The 18,948-nt window shown below is 49.8% G+C and overlaps 1 protein-coding gene and 1 long non-coding RNA gene across 5 annotated transcripts in view; one reads left to right on the top strand and one right to left on the bottom strand.

Moving 5' to 3' along the window:
• LOC309363936 overlaps window positions 1-18,948 on the top strand; it is a 230,318-nt gene that overhangs the window by 50,617 nt on the left and 160,753 nt on the right. The window lies entirely within an intron of this gene.
• Window positions 1-18,948, bottom strand: part of NOTCH3 (notch receptor 3) — a 59,593-nt gene that overhangs the window by 21,555 nt on the left and 19,090 nt on the right. For all 4 annotated transcript variants that reach the window (XM_081900849.1, XM_081900850.1, XM_081900851.1 and 1 more), the window contains exons 3-10: window positions 11,536-11,678; window positions 10,994-11,329; window positions 10,243-10,365; window positions 9,618-9,851; window positions 9,177-9,332; window positions 8,582-8,767; window positions 1,471-1,584; window positions 42-155 (exon numbers count right to left, since the gene is read on the bottom strand). In XM_081900849.1, coding sequence (XP_081756975.1) covers window positions 42-155; window positions 1,471-1,584; window positions 8,582-8,767; window positions 9,177-9,332; window positions 9,618-9,851; window positions 10,243-10,365; window positions 10,994-11,329; window positions 11,536-11,678 — 1,406 coding nt within the window. The remainder of the gene's footprint in view (window positions 1-41; window positions 156-1,470; window positions 1,585-8,581; window positions 8,768-9,176; window positions 9,333-9,617; window positions 9,852-10,242; window positions 10,366-10,993; window positions 11,330-11,535; window positions 11,679-18,948) is intronic.

Below are 18,948 nucleotides of genomic sequence, written 5' to 3'. Positions count from 1 at the left end.
AAGAGCATGGAAGGCAATAACTCATTGCAGAGAGCAATTACCTTCTGTACAACGGCACTCGTAGGCATTGGGCCGGTCCACACACTTTGCACCATTCTGGCATGGTGTGCTGGCACACTCATCGATGTCAATCTGGCACATGGAGCCTGAGAAGCCTGGACCCAGAAAGAAAAAGTAGTCAAACAAACCAGATGGACCAACAAAATGAGGAACATGCACTCAATCTGGCAACAATAACATACGTGTTGCATTTCACCCAATATACACAAGAGAAGATCCAAACAACACACACAGAAAGAACACTTGTTGTTATCCACTCTGATGGATGAGAATCTCACACTAACATCTATACAGCTATATAAAAAAAGGAGCAGGGAAATGGACACTCAGTGCTGCAGTGGAAGAGTGGAGGAACTATACGTATAGCCTCTTGTTGCCTAGCTGGGTTTCTCATAGAGCTGAGTGAGAAAAGCTTGTGTACTTGGAAGCTCCCAGCTGTTAGGGGTAACAGGGGACTTTACAAGTATGTCTGAAAAGGGCGCAAGCTAGGCTGGCAAAAGAATTGAGTGTATACTCGTTCTCAAGCTAAGTGTCTGAAGTGGGTACACAGCTAGAGCAAGCCTCGAATAAAATGATAGTTTGGACTGAAAGCCCCAGATAAAGAGAAAACAGGTTCGCATTGGGAGGAAAAATTATGTGGGACAGGAGTCCTCAAACTTCATCCTGGTTGCACAGCACAGCCCTACCAGCAGAGGCCTATAGCAAAGGCTCACAATGTTCTCTCCCCCTCCTCTCCACAGGGGGCTTTGCGGTGTCTGCCCCACATGTAAATTGGGTTCAGGGGCCTGTGCGACAGGCTGGGGGAACAAAGATACCATTGTCCCAGCTCCCACACAGCAAGCTATAGGCCTGTCTGTCAATCAGCCCTGGAAGCAACTGAATGGAGGACAGGGCCCCCCACCCGCTTGGTAGCAGAAAAGCGGAGCAAGTCCCGGGGAATGAGCTGAACACACTCTCCTTAGGGCTACAGTTGCATCCCATACACTGACAAAGAATTCCCCAAGCTGGACTCCTAGCTCAGCAAAGAAAACTTACACAAACTGTACCACAGTGCAAGGGATGAGAGGAAGCACAAGGGGCAGTGTGAGCTCATGAAAAACTACAGCACAGCTCAACTTAAGAGACTCAAATTCAGCTGAATTCACACAAGGGGCAGACATTTCCTAACATCAGGAGAAGGGATGAAAGCAAGGCTCCTTACAAACAGGGCAGATGCTCACCAGCTTTATCAAAGTAAGGTCTGGGCAGGTTTCCGATACACACAAACATGCAGACTATTTTAAGAGGCCAGAGAAGGAGCCCTGTGGGGGAACAGGCTGAAGTTCACCTGTGCTATGCCAGGCAGGGAGGACAGGTAAGAGAATGATGCAGTGCCATTTATCTCCTTGCTGGAAAAAGCCCTTGGCTTACCGGAGGGACAGGTACAGCTGAATCCATTGACAATATCCTTACAGACGCCACCATTGACACAGGGATTACTCTCACACTCATTGATGTTGATCTCACAGTAAGTGCCACTGAAACCTGCAACCAAGAGGAACCATTTGTTATTACAATGATTAGACTCACTCATGTGTCCATCACTGTAGCACCACAACCACAGTGAGGCAAGGGGTCCATCTCATCCTGGCAGGCTCACGCCTAGGAATACTAGCTTATTATTACATGGCAAAGGTGCACAATAAATAACAGCGTTTCGCTTCACATACAAGGCATTAAAAACAAAATCCCTATTTTTAAAGCTGGTTCCTTATAGTTACTAACTTTAAGAGGTGAAAATGATCAGACAGACAGTTTAAGACCCACCTAGTAGGAAGAAGGGGGGGCGGGTTCCCCTAAAACTCCATCTTTGCTGTCCCTAAAAGTCTGCCTGCATCCCATTCCTTCCTCTCCATTATTTCCCCACATCCCCACTTTACCATTATGGTACATATAGCACCTATCCTAACGCAGCTGTCTTAAGTTTACTGATGGTGGAGTAAGCATTCCATGCATCAAACTTGATCATGTGTTAGTTCTACTAATTCAAAGCAATGTTTATATAATCTGTGCAACTGCTGAGCTTATTCCATTTTCAATTAAGCAGAAGTTCTGTTCCTGCTCCTTCCGTGTCACGACAGCTCAGTGATGAGCCACATTTTTTGCATGCTGAAGATCCCAGGATCAACCCCTGACATCTTCAGGTTAAAAGAATCAGGAAGCAGGGGACGTGAAAGACCTCTGCCTAAAAACCCTGCTTCCACTTAAGAGTAGATAATACTTGGCTCGACAGTCAAGTTGCTTACGTGTTCCTGATAAGAGAACTGCAGGAACACAAAGAACAGATGAAAATACAGCCAGCAGCTGGAACCAGTGTTAGAAAAGGAAATCAAAAGGGATTTTTTTTGGGGGGGGGGAGTACACCAGGCACATTATTACTGATTTATTTTATTAAATTTATTACCTGCTCTTTATCTAAAGTTCCCAGGGTAGGTTAACAACAATAAAATATGCAATTACAAAATAAATAAAGCAGTTAATGCACACAGAAATTATGGGTGCAAAAATACACATCCGGAGCTATCTTATACCAAGTGAGGCCGTAGGTCTATCAAACCCAGTATGATCTACTCTGACTAGCCGCACTTTCTAAGGTGTTTAGGGACTGCTCTTTTGACCAAGACTGTCTATTAACCAAAGACTGACCATTTCTGCAAAGAATGTGTTCTACCGCTGAGCTATGAGTCCTCCATCTCGCTGTGGAGGTGAGAAAGGCAGCCATAACAGAAAGGAGCAAAAGTGAGGCACTGGACATGCCATGCATAAGGTTAGCACAACAGTATCCTGATTCTCTAGGCAAGGGGGTTAAGCAGGCTCTGGTCAATAGAAGAATGACCATCCTGAATTTGCCCAACTGCTGGTCTGTGTACACATGCTCCAAGGGATCCTTGCAGCTATAAAGGCACAGAATTGCATGACTAACCCTCCAGGCTTTGCTATTCCCAGCCCTTCACCACTGTAATAAAAACAGTGAAGTCTGCTTCTCCGATGAATAGTTTGCTGGCAAGCAGCACTGAGGAAATAATCAAGGCCCACCCCCACTTTCCTTGACTACTCATAGAGGGTCTGAGTTGCTACAGCCTTATAGTATCAGTCTCAGCTCCTGGCTGAGACGCCATCTCCGCTCCCTTAAGCTACTCTCCTTACCAAAGTGGAGACAGGAGGGGCATAATTTTCTCACGTAAGAAGGCACTTAAATTTGTCTCCATATGAACCTTTTTAATGGGAAGCGTTTCCAGGAGTTTGCCTGCATCTTCATCTCTGAGGGGGCGGTAAGAGAATGCAGCATTTTGTGGGAGGAAACTCCTGTTTCCAATTTGGAGAGAAATCTCTATGCAAGGGGGAAATCCCAAGAGTGCAGGCAACTTCTAATCACGTAGTTCTAGCTCACCAGAGCCAGGTTTCCCAAATCCTTGGGGGTAGTAGAGAAAAACCTAAAATGGTGGTGACTCAGTAATCCTACATAGCTCACTTCCTCCAAGTATCCTTGAGGAAGAGAATCTTCTTGCCTCTGATACCGTGTAGAAAGGAAGGGTGGAGAACCTTTGGTCTTCCAGATGTTGCTGGACGGCAACTCCCATAATCTCTGACCATGGCCCATCCAGGCTGGTGCTGAAGGGAGTTAGAATACAACAATACCTGGAAAGCTACAGGGTAGGCAACTCTGATATAAAAGATATGCCCACACCCCTTTGCTTATTCCATCCACATTGGGAAAAAGGAATGGGAAAGTAAGAAGCTCCTTGGCAGGAAATGACGGGATGGAAAAGAAAGAGGGAGAGAACAGTGGGGGGAGAACTGAATACTTTGCTTCTCTCAACAGATAAAATAAACAAAGCTGGGAATTGTGAGAGGAAGTTCCAGTGACATAGGAGGAATGGGAGGGTGATGTAGCTCTGGAGCTTACACCATAAAAAAGGAGGAGAGCTGAGGCTATGTGGAGGAGCTTGGAACCATAGCTGTCAATGTTTCCCTTTTTGAAAGGGAAATTCCCTTATTCTGAATAGGATTCCTCGCAAGAAAAGGGAAAAGTTGACAGCTATGCTAGGAACAGTTTGGTTATGTGTGTCTGGTGCAACACTTTGTCTCAATGAACAGAATTGAAGATGTGAGGCTAGCAGTAGGGAGAGGAGCTGAGTTTCAAGAACTTGTGAGGACTGCAGGAGTAACGAGCTAACGCAATAAGGGAACAGGAATCAGAGATGATGCAGTAGTGCAAATGCTTATTTGGGTTTCAAGAATTGGGGGTACACACAAAACAAACTTGCTTTCCAGAACTGTTTTCCAACCAAGCAGTAGAAGAGCATTCCAACTAACACTCCACATCCCAGTTAAAAACTTTTTAAGATTTCCTGTTTCCGCTTTGGGAGGGTGATTTTGTAGGAGAGGCACTCCACTGTGTGCTGGGCTCCTAATTTTTGGAGCTGCTTGCCAAATATCTAGGCGATACGTCAAACCTCTTGCTCCATTCTGATCCTGGGGGAAATGATTCCAGAATGCAGCTATACTGGGTTAAGCGCAGTAGTGCAACACTAAAACCAAGTTCTCTAGCCCCTAGACCAAAGCCATTCCCAGCTAGCAGGACCCACCCCTCCCCCAGATTTTATTTTTTTTACAAAAAGCCAGCATTAACCAATGAGTGAGCAAGCAAGGAGAATGTTCCTCCCTATATGGGGTAACGGAAACACAAAGCACAGTCAATTCACATCACCCGCCAGGCCGGCCCCACCATTAATATTCCAAGCACAATGCTGCACTCCCACTGTCTGTATGAACATTGTATCGATTTACCCAGCACCCCAGTCCTATAGCTCTGCCACAATGGGAGGAGGGACAGCTGTATAGTCATCCCTCACTTTCCAGGGATTCCTCCATATGTATACGCTTTCTTCAGCCACCAAACCGCTTCTAAGGATCTCGGCTTGTTCCTCATCCCAAGCCCACAGAATTGCAATGCCATTTGGGGGCAGGGGGGCGGGGGAGATGAAACAGCAGAATACTCCTCCAGGGACCCCGAGTGAAGCCTCCACTATTCACAATAGTACAGTGGTGCCCCGCAAGACGAATGCCTCGCAAGACGAAAAACCCGCAAGACGAAAGGGTTTTTCGGGTTTTGCGACGCTTCGCTAGACGATTTTCCCTATGGGCTTGCATCGCAAGACGAAAGCCCATAGGGAAATCTCGGGGACCTTTTTTTAAATGCTGGCGGTGGGGAGCAAAGCCTTTTTCCCCCCTCCGGACTTCAGAAGAGGTCCAGGAAGGCCGGCGGGGGCGAAAGGCTTTGCTGCCCACCGCCAGCATTTTAAAAGCGGTCCGGGATAGCAGGGAAGCGCTTCCCGCTATCCCGGACGGCTTTTGAAGGCAGGCAGGGGGGGCAAAGACTTTTGCCCCCCCGCCCGCCTTGGGAAGAGGTCCTGGACCTCTTCCCAAGGCGGGCGGGGGGCAAAAGTCTTTGCCCCCCCTGCCTGCCTAACCGGGGGCTTTTAAATCGCCCCGGGACTGTCCGGGGCGATTTAAAAGCCCCCGGACGGCTTTTGAAGCCTCCCCCCGCCGCCCGGCATCGGGGCATCGTCCCGATGCAGGGCGGCCGGGCAGGAACGCCTCCCCCCGCCGCCCGGCTTCGGGGCATCGTCCCGATGCCGGGCGACGGGGCGAGAAAGCCTCCCCCCGCCGCCCGGCATCGGAACCATGTCCCGATGCCGGGCGACGGGGCGGGAAAGCCTCCCCTCGCTGCCCGGCTTCGGGGCATCGTCCCGATGCCGGGCGACGGGGCGAGAAAGCCTCCCCCCGCCGCCTGGCATCGGAACCATGTCCCGATGCCGGGCGACGGGGCGGGAAAGCCTCCCCTCGCCGCCCGGCTTCGGGGCATCGTCCCGATGCCGGGCGACGGGGCGAGAAAGCCTCCCCCCGCCGCCCGGCATCGGAACCATGTCCCGATGCCGGGCGACGGGGCGGGAAAGCCTCCCCTCGCCGCCCGGCTTCGGGGCATCGTCCCGATGCCGGGCGACGGGGCGGGAAAGCCTCCCCCCGCCGCCTGGCATCGGAACCATGTCCCGATGCCGGGCGACGGGGCGGGAAAGCCTCCCCCCGCCACCCGGCATCGGAACCATGTCCCGATGCCGGGCGACGGGGCGGGAAAGCCTCCCCCCGCCGCCCGGCATCGGAACGATGTCCCGAAGCTGGGCGGCCGGGCGGGAAAGCCTCCCCCCGCCGCCCGGCTTAGGGGCATCGTCCCGATGCCGGGCGGTGGGGCAGGAACGCCTCCCCCCGCCGCCCGGCTTCGGGGCATCGTCCCGATGCCGGGCGGTGGGGCAGGAACGCCTCCCCCAGCCGCCCGGCTTCGGGGCATCGTCCCGATGCCGGGCGGTGGGGCAGGAACGCCTCCCCCAGCCGCCCGGCTTCGGGGCATCGTCCCGATGCCGGGCGGTGGGGCAGGAACGCCTCCCCCAGCCGCCCGGCATCGGAACGATGTCCCGAAGCCGGGCGGCCGGGCGGGAAAGCCTCCCCCCGCCGCCCGGCTTCGGGGCATCGTCCCGATGCCGGGAAGTGGGGCAGAAACGCCTCCCCCAGCCGCCCGGCTTCGGGGCATCGTCCCGATGCCGGGCGGTGGGGCAGGAACGCCTCCCCCCGCCGCCCGGCTTCGGGGCATCGTCCCGATGCCGGGCGGTGGGGCAGGAACGCCTCCCCCAGCCGCCCGGCTTCGGGGCATCGTCCCGATGCCGGGCGGTGGGGCAGGAACGCCTCCCCCAGCCGCCCGGCTTCGGGGCATCGTCCCGATGCCGGGCGGTGGGGCAGGAACGCCTCCCCCAGCCGCCCGGCTTCGGGGCATCGTCCCGATGCCGGGCGGTGGGGCAGGAACGCCTCCCCCAGCCGCCCGGCTTCGGGGCATCGTCCCGATGCCGGGCGGTGGGGCAGGAACGCCTCCCCCAGCCGCCCGGCTTCGGGGCATCGTCCCGATGCCGGGCGGTGGGGCAGGAACGCCTCCCCCAGCCGCCCGGCTTCGGGGCATGTCCCGATGCCGGGCGGTGGGGCAGGAACGCCTCCCCCAGCCGCCCGGCTTCGGGGCATCGTTCCGATGCCGGGCGGTGGGGCAGGAACGCCTCCCCCCACCGCCCGGCATCGGAACGATGTCCCGAAGCCGGGCGGCCGGGCGAGAAAGCCTCCCCCCGCCGCCCGGCATCGGAACGATGTCCCGAAGCCGAGCGGCGGGGCGAGAAAGCCTTTGTCCCCCCTGCCTGCCTTCCCAGGGGCTTTTAAATCGCCCCGGACAGCGGAGAAGTCCTCCGCTGTCCCGGGTGATTTTAAAATGCCGCCCGCCAGAAGAGGTCGGGGGAAGGCGTTTTCCATAGGAACGCATTAATTGATTTTCAATGCATTCCTATGGAAAACCGTGCATCGCAAGACGAAAAACTCGCAAGACGAAGAGACTTGCGGAACGAATTAATTTCGTCTTGCGAGGCACCACTGTATCTTGCTTCCTGCACCTTTCTGGGCCCTTCTCCTGAATCTGTATTTGCCAGCTCTACTGAAAGTACAAACCAAACATGTTCTTGCTTTGCAACTGTGGGGAACACAAAGCCTGGAATCTAGCAGGGAAAGGTGCAGGTTAGACTATACCTTGTGGCTATCCCCACAACAGTCTCATACCAATCTAACTATTGTATCCCCCCAGCCCACGCGCATCTCTTAGTGTGGAGAATACCAGCCACACACTGAAGAATCCAGGCCTAAGAGGAGCTGGCAGTGTGAAAGAAACTTCCTGCTGATATAACTCAAAAAAGAACAGGCACAGCCAACGAGACATGGAAGTGTCATAGTCTGAGAGGCATCTCCTGTCTCAAGTGTCTAGAACATGTGAAGAGCAAAAAGAAAGCCACTCCACAGAGCCTCGGTGTAGATCAGTCAGGTATGCTAACACCTGGCAGACAAGATACAGTGGTACCTCGGGTTACAGACGCTTCAGGTTACAGACTCCGCTAACCCAGAAATAGTACCTCAGGTTAAGAACATTACCTCAGGATGAGAACAGAAATCGTGCAGTGGCAGCGCAGCGACAGCAGGAGGCCCTATTAGCTAAAGTGGTGCTTCAGATTAAGAACAGTTTTAGGTTAAGAACAGACCTCCAGAATGAATTAAGTACTTAACCCGCGGTACCACTGTACTTGGGACAGGAAGCTTCAGGTAGCCCAAGAGCAGAGGCTGCTCTACAATCATTTACATAACATTTTTTGAATGATCTGCACATTACACAGAGCTTCACAACAGCTCTGAAACAGGTCACTGACATTTTCACTTTTAAAAGCAAATTGAAATAAGGAAGTGACCTATCTAAGTCCACTCAGGAAGCCCGGACTTAGCAGGGAATTCTACCTCAATTATTGCATATCCAGTCGCCTACCTACTCTCTCCCCACATCTCATGCTACCCAAGATGCAGTCCTGGATAGGGTGGGCACTCTGCTCCCCAGAGCCAGGAAACTCACCTGACATGCAGATGCAGGTAAACTCGCCAATGCGATCAAGGCAGGTAGCATCATTCTGGCAAGGCATGGAGAGGCACTCATTGATGTCTGTCTCACAGCGGGGACCTGTGTAGCCACGTCCACACTCACACCGGAAGGAGCCTTGCGTGTTCACACACTTTCCGAAATGCTCACATGGATTGGCTCCTGGAGAAGGCAAATGCACATAAAGTGAACATGGCTGGTTCAAAATTACTTCTTCTCTGCCTTCACTTAAGGCAGGAGTGCATAACCTGCGAACCTCCAAATGTTTTTGGACTACAACTCCCATCAGCCCCAGCCAACATAGCCAGTGATCAGGGATAATGGGAGGTGTAGTCTAACAACATGTGGAGGGCTGCAGGTTGTGCACCCCTGACATAAGGGATAAACCCAGACAAGGAACGAGAAGGGCATGCCAGCAGAAACCGATCCTTCTCTCAGGTGCTTTACTTGTCAATATCCCAACCCAAAAAGCTGGCAAAAGTCAATCTCAGTGACCCCTCTCACATGCTAGAGAGGCAGTCCTCCTTCCTTCACCTTTTGGAATTGCAAAAGAAGGGTGCAGCTGTCTTACCAATGGAGCACTCATCCACATCCTGGTCGCAGGCCCCTCCGGTAAAACCTGGTGGGCATGTGCAGATGGCACGGCCATTCATTGGGTTGGTGTCACAAATAGCATCCTCATGGCAAGGGTTACTGACACAGGCATCGTCCAAGTGGCAAAGAAGGCCTGGAAGAGAAAGGGCCATGAAAGGCAATCACTTGACAGCAAAACAGGAGGAGTGTAGGGAATGGGATGGAATTTATGGACAAGGGGTATCGATTTCAATATGTTGTTCATGTTCAGCAATGTCCTTCCATTTCTGATTGACACCCTATCCCTGTTATCCAATATCTCTTTAATCCACTCTATTATTTTTACGCTGACCAAACCCTTCAAAAATTCTGCCCAAACCAGTTAGCCAGAATAAAAACATATGACGTGGACACATTATGCAAGGTAGGAGCCAGTTACCTGTCTTGCCCATAGGACATGCGCAGTAGAAGGAAGCCACACGGTCATGGCAGGTAGCACCATGGAAGCAGACCGCTGTCTGACAGTCATCAATGTTCTCACTGCAGCTCTCCCCTGTCCAGCCGTTGACGCAAACGCATGAATGCCCCCCATTGGTATTGAAGCAAGTGCCTCCATTGTGGCAGGCGTTGGGTTGCAGCTGGCATTCATCCACATCCTCATTGCAGTGCTGGCCTACAGTGCAAAGAAGGTGGGGCTTAGTTCGCTAAAAGACCTTCTCATCAGGGATGGCCTAACAGCTGCAGCACCACCTCTCCTTCCCCCATGCACCCCAATACCTCCACACTCACAGCCCTGAGTTGCCTTTGCCCACCATGCACCGAGCCAGATTAAAGCCAGTGTTTTCCCAAACTAGAATAAGGTAATATTTCTCAACTCATTCTCTGAAACAGTTGGCCTTCCTGCCTTAGAGGCTAATATTAAGTTAACGCCGTATAGAGAAGAAAATAACATTTCCCACCTCTGCCCAAATCCTAGAAAGCTCCCTACATTTCCTATTAAGGCCCTTAAAATCCTAGGCTGTTCCAATCACATTCTGGTTCCTGGACCAATAATGCTGCAGTACCTGTCCACTCTGGGGGACACTGGCAGTTGTAAGTGTTGACGCCATCCACACAAGTGCCTCCATTCATGCACATGTGGCCTGGGCAATCATCTATGTTAATCTCACAGTTGTGTCCCTTGAATCCTGAAAAGGGAGAAAGAGAGATTTTAGCCCGGCCAGTAACTGTGGAAAAAGTGTTGCTAGTAGAGAAAGAAAAATCCTCCCAACAACCCACCATTCCATCCCTAATGTGCAACTATGGGTTGTAATCTTTTGCACACTTTCCTGGGTGTCAATTCCATTGGTCACAGGGGGACAGTTTCAAGCTTGACAAGGCTTGGTAAACACCACAGAGTCACACTGAGCCCCTGACCAATGCAGCGCCCCTCTTCTACTCTAAGCTCTACTCTTGTTCCAAATCTCTGACTAGAACAAGGAAGAAGAATTAGCTGAGCCTTCCACTACACTCTGGCTCCTGCAGTCAAAGCCACATGCGCTGGCTGCCAAGTCCCCCGCCTCCTCCCACTGCCTAGATTGTTTCCTTCCTGCTCCACCAAAGCGCTCAACAGCTTCCCATGAGCTTCCTGACAGGAGAATAGTGAAGCATGCCACGGTGTAGCCAGAGAAAAGGTCAAGCTTGAGTCCCAAGTGTAACTCTATGCCCAGCTGCCCTGAGGGATCGTTTCACCCTAAAATCTACCTGCTTAGTACTTCATCCCACTCCCTTACAGAAGGTACAAGCAAAGGTACACTTTGCAAATTGTTCACTCACCAGGTAAGCAAGCACACTCGTAGCTGAGTTCCCCTGTCTGACGGCAAGTGCCGCCGTTGAGACACTGAGAGGGAGCGCAAGGTGTGGAGATGCTCTCACATTGCTGCCCTGTGTAGCCAGCTTGACACTGGCAGTGGAAGGAGCCAGGTGTGTTGATACAGGTACCCCCATGCTGGCATAGGCCAGGCACCCGACATTCATCCACATCACTCCGGCAGTTGCGGCCTTGGTAGCCTGATGGGCATGTACAGTTGTAGCGGCCATTCCAGTTGGTGCAGCGGCCACCATTGACACACGGCTTACTGGCGCAGGCATCAAACAGAGAGCAGTCTTGACCTAAATGGAAGATGATGTACCAAGTGACCTAGAAGGTTACTTCTTCCCCAGAAGGTCAATTTTCTCACCCACAATCTGGACCCATCCTCCCTGGAGAATGTGCATTCCCATCTCCCAACAAAGCAATCTTTATCAGGAATATGAAACGCCTGTGGAGCTTCTATAGAAAGACACACGCTGCATCTCACCACATTGTGTATTCTTACCTCGAAAGCCCTTGGGACAGGTGCACTGGTAGTGCACAGTGCCATCACGCAGAGTGCTCTCACATGATCCCCCATTAGCGCAAGGTGACTGATGGCAAGGGTCTTGAAACTGGCAGTGCTCTCCAATCAGTCCAGGCTGGCATCTAGCAGAGACAGACAGACAGAGTTTACTAGATGACATCTGCCACTCATGCTATCCCTAATGTACACAAGTGCTATTCTGGTGCCCAATGGACTAGTGACGGACTAATTCAACAAGCAGTTAGACCCACCTTTTATCATACCCCTTTCTGCCATTTCACCAAAGAATTGTGAGCCACAACAAAACAACACAGGAACCTGCAAAGTGGCTTAGCACGAGCGTGTCTTTTTCCTCTATTGAGAAACAATTCACTGAAGACAACTTCCTGTTGCTCACACTAAACTACTCCATCAGTGTGTGTCATCTGCAGATTCTGCTAACTGCCCACACTTACCCTTTGCCAAGCTGAAAATAGATATCTTAAACATTGGCCTTCTGTCAGGTTCCAACCAACCATTTCCTCTTACCAGTAAATTCCGGGCAGATCTAAGAAAAGTCTTTTCCCCTCCCTATATAAGATTTTGTCAGCAGGTCTCACTGCAAAACATCGAGGGAAATGATGACGGGACAATGTTTATACAGATGGCATTCCAGTCAGTTCTGTACCCTCAAGCAGAGCTGTTATGTTGAGAGTAATTCATACAACCTTGGGGCACGGCTATGATCCAGATGGCTGTGGTTCCTAACTTATCACTTGATGGTTTGGACACCCTCTTTTGTAATATATAGTATTGTCCAAAAGCAGAACAGAAGGCTAGATCAAAGGTTGAAGGAGCAGTCCAAAAATTGTATGCAAATACCCAATCAAGCAACTCCAGCAGAATCTTAATAATCTCACATTTAATGGTATATTAAAGATGCCCGATTATCTAGTGAAAAGGATAAATAATGTATCCTAACTCAGAAAACTGGAGTTTCAAGTACTGTAGTTAGAAGAATGAGACTTTAAATTCGGCAAAGTCCCTGGTAGTTCCTGACCTTATCCAAATATTACTCCCACAAGATTCCTTAACACCTTGATTCATCTTCTAGTACCAGACAAAAATATTTTAGTCCAACTCAGGAAGCCCAGGCAAACTATGTAGAATTAATGATCAACAAGGTCCAAGAATCCACACCTGTCCAGCAGCGCCTCAAAGCAAACTGGGTAGCGTCCAGAAAAGCTTTTATTTTGCTTAGGCATTGATCAAAGTTTACTTTCTGCAGCCACCTGCCCCCCTCCCTGGGTAACTGGACAATCTTGTTTCTGGTGAGAAATGTAGCTCTCATTAAGGAGGATGAAATTGTGTTATCTAACTGAGGCTGATAGCTCAAGGCCAATATGGCAGCCTGCTTAATTAACAGCAACTGTGCCTCTGTGGGAACGCACATATTCAAGTACTGGAAGGTTCTGGCCAGCTAAACTCTGATTGGCTGGGAACTTCTGGTCTGGTTGCTATGTTATTTGCTAGATGTTTGGGTTATTCCTTTAGTCCATGCCTCACATCTTTTCCTGATGCCTGAGCACCTGTTTGTGATGTTTGTTCCTGTGGTGTGAGGTCAAGTGGGTTTATATTAGACTAGGTTAGATAGTTTTGTTGTTTTATGCTGCCTTGTATTTTTCCCATGTCTACATCTGAAGGCAGCCCCGTTTGCTGCTGTATTACAGCATTTTAATATTTTTTTGGAAGCCGCCCAGAGTGGCTGGGGAAGCCCAGCCAGATGGGCGGGGTACAAATAATAAATTATTATTATTATTACAGTATTCTTTTATCAGACGACAGAGGACGAGATGGTTGGAGAGTGTTCTCGAAGCTACCAGCATGAGTTTGACCAAACTGTGGGAGGCAGTGGAAGACAGAAGTGGCTAGTGTGCTCTGGTCCATGGGGTCACGAAGAGTTGGACACGACTAAATGACTAAACAACAACAACATTCTTTTATCTCTACTTTTTACAGGTTCTCTCTTATATATTATTTATATGCATTGTACAGAAACTACCTCACTCAATTTTCTAGTGTTCTTTATTATGGAATGGCTGGAAACCTAAGCCCAGTGATGTAGCCTTCTTGGTCAACTGTTACTGCACAATATTTCTGCTCAAGACTCAGATGGCAGAGAGTGAACTTTTAGCTGTTATCTGTCTGACTCCTCAGGGATATGCAGTGAGGTGTGGCGATAGTCTTTAATTTTTGCAGGTCTGGTTAGACAGCTCTGGTGGAATTTTTGTATTAGCTTAGGCCTAACAAAATTCCTGGTTCCCTGGGCTTGGAAGCTGGGCAATCTTGACAGGTAGAAAAGCTTGGGGACATCCCTCTGGTGGCCTGAAGTTTATTTATTTATTCTCTTTTATGTATTAAATTTGTACACTGCACTTCATCCAAAGATCACAGGGTGATTCACAACATAAAAATACAAAATAAAAACACAAAATACTTAATAAAAGAAAACCTAATACCACCCCTCTTCCACAAAAACATTAATCAGCCAAAGGCCTGGTTATAATGAAAAGTTTTTGCCTGGCGCCTAAAAATATGTAACGAAGGCAGCAGACGAGCCTCCCTGGGGAGAGCATTTGTCTCATGTTGCCACCCTCTGGACCTCTCATGAAGGAGGCACACTTAGAAGAGTTTCAAATCATGATCACAGGCAGTCTTTGAGATATGGCGGTCCTGAGCCTTTAAGGCTTTATAGGTCAAAACCAGCACTTTGAATTGGGCCCAAACCTAATTGGCAGCCAGTGCAATCGGGTCAGGATCAGTGTAATAAGCTGAATTTTGCACCAACTGAAGTTTCTGAACTGTCTTCAGAGGCAGCCCAATGTACAACACATTGGAGTAATCTATAGGTTACCAGAGCACAGACAAGAGAAATTAGGTTATCCCCGCCTGCATAGGGGCGCAGTTTTCCATTTGCTCCAGCCTAATCTCTGTCAACTCCCTATATCCTGATGGACAGATAGGGAGAACTTTGCATTGGCCCACACAAAGTGAACATGCTAAGGAAACAAGGACAAGTGGCCACTGAGGACTGAGGGAAGGACAATACAAACTATAATGAATGACACACATACATTGGGGTAGAGAACTCATCCCTCAACTTCCCTGGGCTTTCACATCGCATTCTCATTTGCAGGATCCAGCAGATTGCCACAAGCAGTTCGGTCCACCCATTCAAATGCTCTCTGCCAACCCCACGAGGGACAAGATAGCAAGGGGTGGCATAGGTAAAGGTAAAGGGGTGGCATAAGCAGCACATAGCTCCCTTTCCTAATTCCTGGCCGTCCTGGAGTCTTTGAAAGGGGGTTCCCAATCAAAGGTCCACAAGCCTTCTCTGTAAATGCAGCCTCCCTGAGCCCTCCGGCCTGCCACTGCCATGACAACACAGAAAGCTGTTTGCTTTTCTGCCCAGCCTGAACAGCAAGTCCTGGGCACTGGCTGAGACAACAGTCAGGGCCTTACAGCCCAAAGAGGAATTGGACAAGGAAAAGGAATGTCTGAGCAAACTACATGCCTCCCCCCACCGCCACTGGGCAATAAAGAATAAGAAAACGGAAACAGCCATACTGTGGGATATGTCAACTGACCAAAGCTGTTTCTCTGCAGAACAAATCTAGAGCATATGTAGTGGTGAATTTTGTGTGAGTGGTAGCCAACTAAAAGTTAACCCAGGGTGAAAGGCTGGCTGCTGAGTAGTTCCAGTTGCCATGGGAACTCAGGAACTCGGAGGGAAAATGGGATAATTGAAAACTGCAAGCTGCGGAAAGATCTGTCTGAAACCTGCAAGGGGCTCAGTCTGAAAATTGGGAAGATCCAGCCTGAAAATGGAGGAGGGAGGCTCTGCTTCAGTGCAGGGAAATCACAACCTCCTGGACAAGGAGGGCCAGGAGATGAGAGGGGGAAGGCCCAGCAGGTCCAAAGAGGAAAGTGGACACTGTCCACTCACTGGAGTCCCAGAAGATGGTATGAAAGGACTGGCATCTGAGGAAGGCTGCCAGCAACACTTAAGGCTGCAAAACAACTGTGTGTAAACTGTAAAGAAATTGGGGGGCACTGGGGTGGTATTGTCCGATTTGTATGCATTTGTTGTGTAAAATCAGTTAGCTAGCAGAAGTACTTTAACTTTAATAGGAGCCAAAACATGCAAGTTATGGTATCTGTTGTTTAGCAATCAAATTACTTGCTCGCCAAAGTTTAACTTTCCATCATAAATCTAAAGCTTGTCTCTGTAAGCAAAATTGAATACCACTCTGATTGAAATCCATGCAGTGAGGGTTCAAATACCCATCCAAGGAAAGTTGTAAACAAAATACTACATGTGTCTTTTCAGCAAACCATCCCCACTGTGGGCCTGTTTTCCAAGCAAGTTCAGCTGCTCCACTCAGCATCACTAAGCTTTAACAGTATTTACTTACCCAGTCGGATACCGATGTCATGAGATGACCAAATCCCAAGTAAGGTTCCCACCCTCCCTTCAATATTCAATTGAGCTCAGAAAATCAACCATAATCGATCCTGGCCCCCCAAAGCAGGCTATCCTAAGTGTCCTATTAGCCTCCAGCCCAAATGAACTGAAGTGTGACCTTATCTTTCAAACAACCTACAGGCTGACTGAACATAGGTGCACCCATATGCTGATGGGTTAGGAGGCGACAGAACCAATTTATCGGCTTATTCACTGGGTTGTAGCTGGCCTGTATACTTCCCTCTTCCAGCTTCTAAGAATGTAGTCTTCATAAGAAGGTACGGCGTTTCTAGATTGTAGGTTATGATGTTTACTACTGTGGAAGATGTAAGGCCAAAGATAGTTGGCATAGATCTTTGCAGCTTTTGGAGAGAAGAAAAATTGCCCTTAGGAAGACTGAGTGTTCTGAGAATAATCCCGCAACTCAGTGGTTTTCAACAAGTGTGCCATGGCACCCTGGGGTGCCTTGAACAATAGTCAGGGGTGCTGCGGGCAACACAGGCCTCTGTCCCTCTTTCCTTCCCTCCCTCCTGATGCCCTCTTGCGTCTCTACCTCCCAAAGGCTTGCACAGCTGTTTGTTGCAGCAGTCCTTGCTACCAGCTCCCCAGGTGAATGGTGCCTCTGGGGCTGGCTAGGGGTTGGTTCCCAAGCCCCTGTGGGGCAGTTTGAGGAGGCATCTCTCTTGGGGGAGGTACTCAGAGACCGGGGTGGTAGCTGCAGCTGCCCTGGGGAGAGGAGAGGAGGCTGAGGGAACACTCCACAAGGGAGGGTGTTCGAAAAAGGGTGAAAGGCTGCCAGATCTTCAGGCAAGGGGTGACATAACTGGGCTCCTGAGCCCCACAGGGGTGCTGCAGAAAGAATGTAGGTCAAGGGAGCCATGGACTTAAAAAGGGTGGAAACCTCTGCCCCAACTGATCACTGTATTTAAAGCCAGGGAAGCACACCCACAAGCCAGATTGGAAGGGAGGAAGATATGACTTCCTCTTGAAATGTGGTTTGGTTCATTTGTTCAAGCCATCCATAGCTATTTGCTTTGCAAAGTTGTTTTGTAAGGCAGGAATGCCAACTGGCCACTGAAGGGAGGGGGTATAAATTTTAGAAATAAATAAATATTTGCTCTAGAGGCACATTACTGCAAGACATCTGCTCCCTAGGTGTGCTAAAAGATAAATGGCCTTACCTTGTGGCAAAAGCTGTGGCCATAATTCTATTGCCACGAAAAGGGAAAGCCACACTCATAGTAAAAGAGATGAGTGACCCGAAGTAGAGGCAGACAAACCAGGTGTGAGTCAGTTATATAAATCTCAGAATGAGCAAACATGAATCTATTTGGCCAAGTGTGTATTTGGGCCAAAGTAGGCAATACATTAAAATATGAGTGTGCTTTGTGTTTACTTAACTTTAAAAATAAAACAGCGGCGGGAGATTTAACCCTTTCCCCTTGAACTTTAGTCCCAGTGAAAATTGCTTCTTGAAGTTGCTATTTCCCTTAGGAAGGAAGGTGCCACTGGCACCAATTACAGCTTGTGGTCCAGGATAAATAGCAGGTTTAATAGGAAGGCAATTTTCACTGAGACCACAGCAAATGTGATCAAGAACACACACAATATTCCCACCAATTCCCACGTTGTTTTTTCAAAAGGCACATATGCATTTAATTTATTGTTTAGTTTCGCCCTTTGTGACAATGGGCTATAGTTGCTGATGCACAGAGTCCACACTTGCCAAGTACACCCCCGCCCCAAATGGGACATTCTGTTTGTCAGTGCGAGGTTTCAGTGGCCATTTTGGGTGACTTGCTCTTGCACTGTGCTCTCGCCCCGAAAAAGCGCTTTCTTCAGGGCGAGGTGCAGGTCACATGACTCGCCCAGCAACATGTCCCGGAAGACACGTGTCCTGGTTTTGAAAGTGAAAAAGTTGGGCAGTTTGAGAGTCTTTGCACCCTCCTAAGGCGCACAGGGAAACAAACAGCAAAACTATGCTCTGCGCCAACAAGCAGGGCCTTGTTTATTTACTGAGCACTCCCTCTTGCCCCAGGCCAGTACAAGGGCAATCTCACTTACCAGTTGAGGGTGGCTAGGTGCCCCAAAGAAGAAAGCCTCTTCTTTCAGCACAGGGAACCAAGCCTTGGCACCATGTCCCTACCTGCTCACATCCGGGGAGTAGAGCTGGTTTTTTATAGCTCTCCCTGGGGCTGTGATTCACCAACTGTGTCTGCACATGTCGCTCAACACTCTCTGACTCAGCCCTTACCCCAGGGCTGCGCAAGCGGCAGTAGCAGGCCTGCAGCCCTGTGCCAAAACTGAAAGACTGAGGGCTGCTTGGGGGCACTGCAGGCAGAACCCTTCACACATCCATCCAACCAAAAAAATAATATAAACCCCACCACTGTTCCCACCCCACTCTCTGGAAGAAAACCAACAACTTGCACAGCAACAGTTTCTAGTTCCTTTGCAATTACTGCCACAGAAAGCTTAAAAGCATGGACTAGAGAAAATGCTTGTATCTTGCAAGTAGAGGGAGACCAGGAGCTGACAATCAGCTCTGACCCTCACAAAGCTGTCAACAAGAACCAAGCATACATATACACACAGAGAGAGAGTGCCAAATCATAATCCCTACTGGCAAGGGTTACAATGGCAATTTGCCCCCACAAAACTAAAATGGATTACAAAGAGGAAAAAGAAAACCAGTAGCAAGTAGTGCCAACTCCTTACTGGGGGGTTGGTTGGAACTGTCCGAGCCCCAATGGAGAAACAGATCCAATAGCTGCAGGGCGCTGGGTGGGCACTGCTGTGTCCCTTTCTCCTGCTCCCCATTCTAAGGCCAGCTGTAGAAACTCATAGCACTGGAATCGAGGACAGTGCTCCAACAGTGGGATTGATTA

Source organism: Podarcis melisellensis (assembly GCF_964234715.1).
Source record: "Podarcis melisellensis genome assembly, chromosome: 2".
NCBI classification, from domain to species: domain Eukaryota; kingdom Metazoa; phylum Chordata; class Lepidosauria; order Squamata; family Lacertidae; genus Podarcis; species Podarcis melisellensis.
This window is presented reverse-complemented; position numbering and strand designations above follow the sequence as displayed.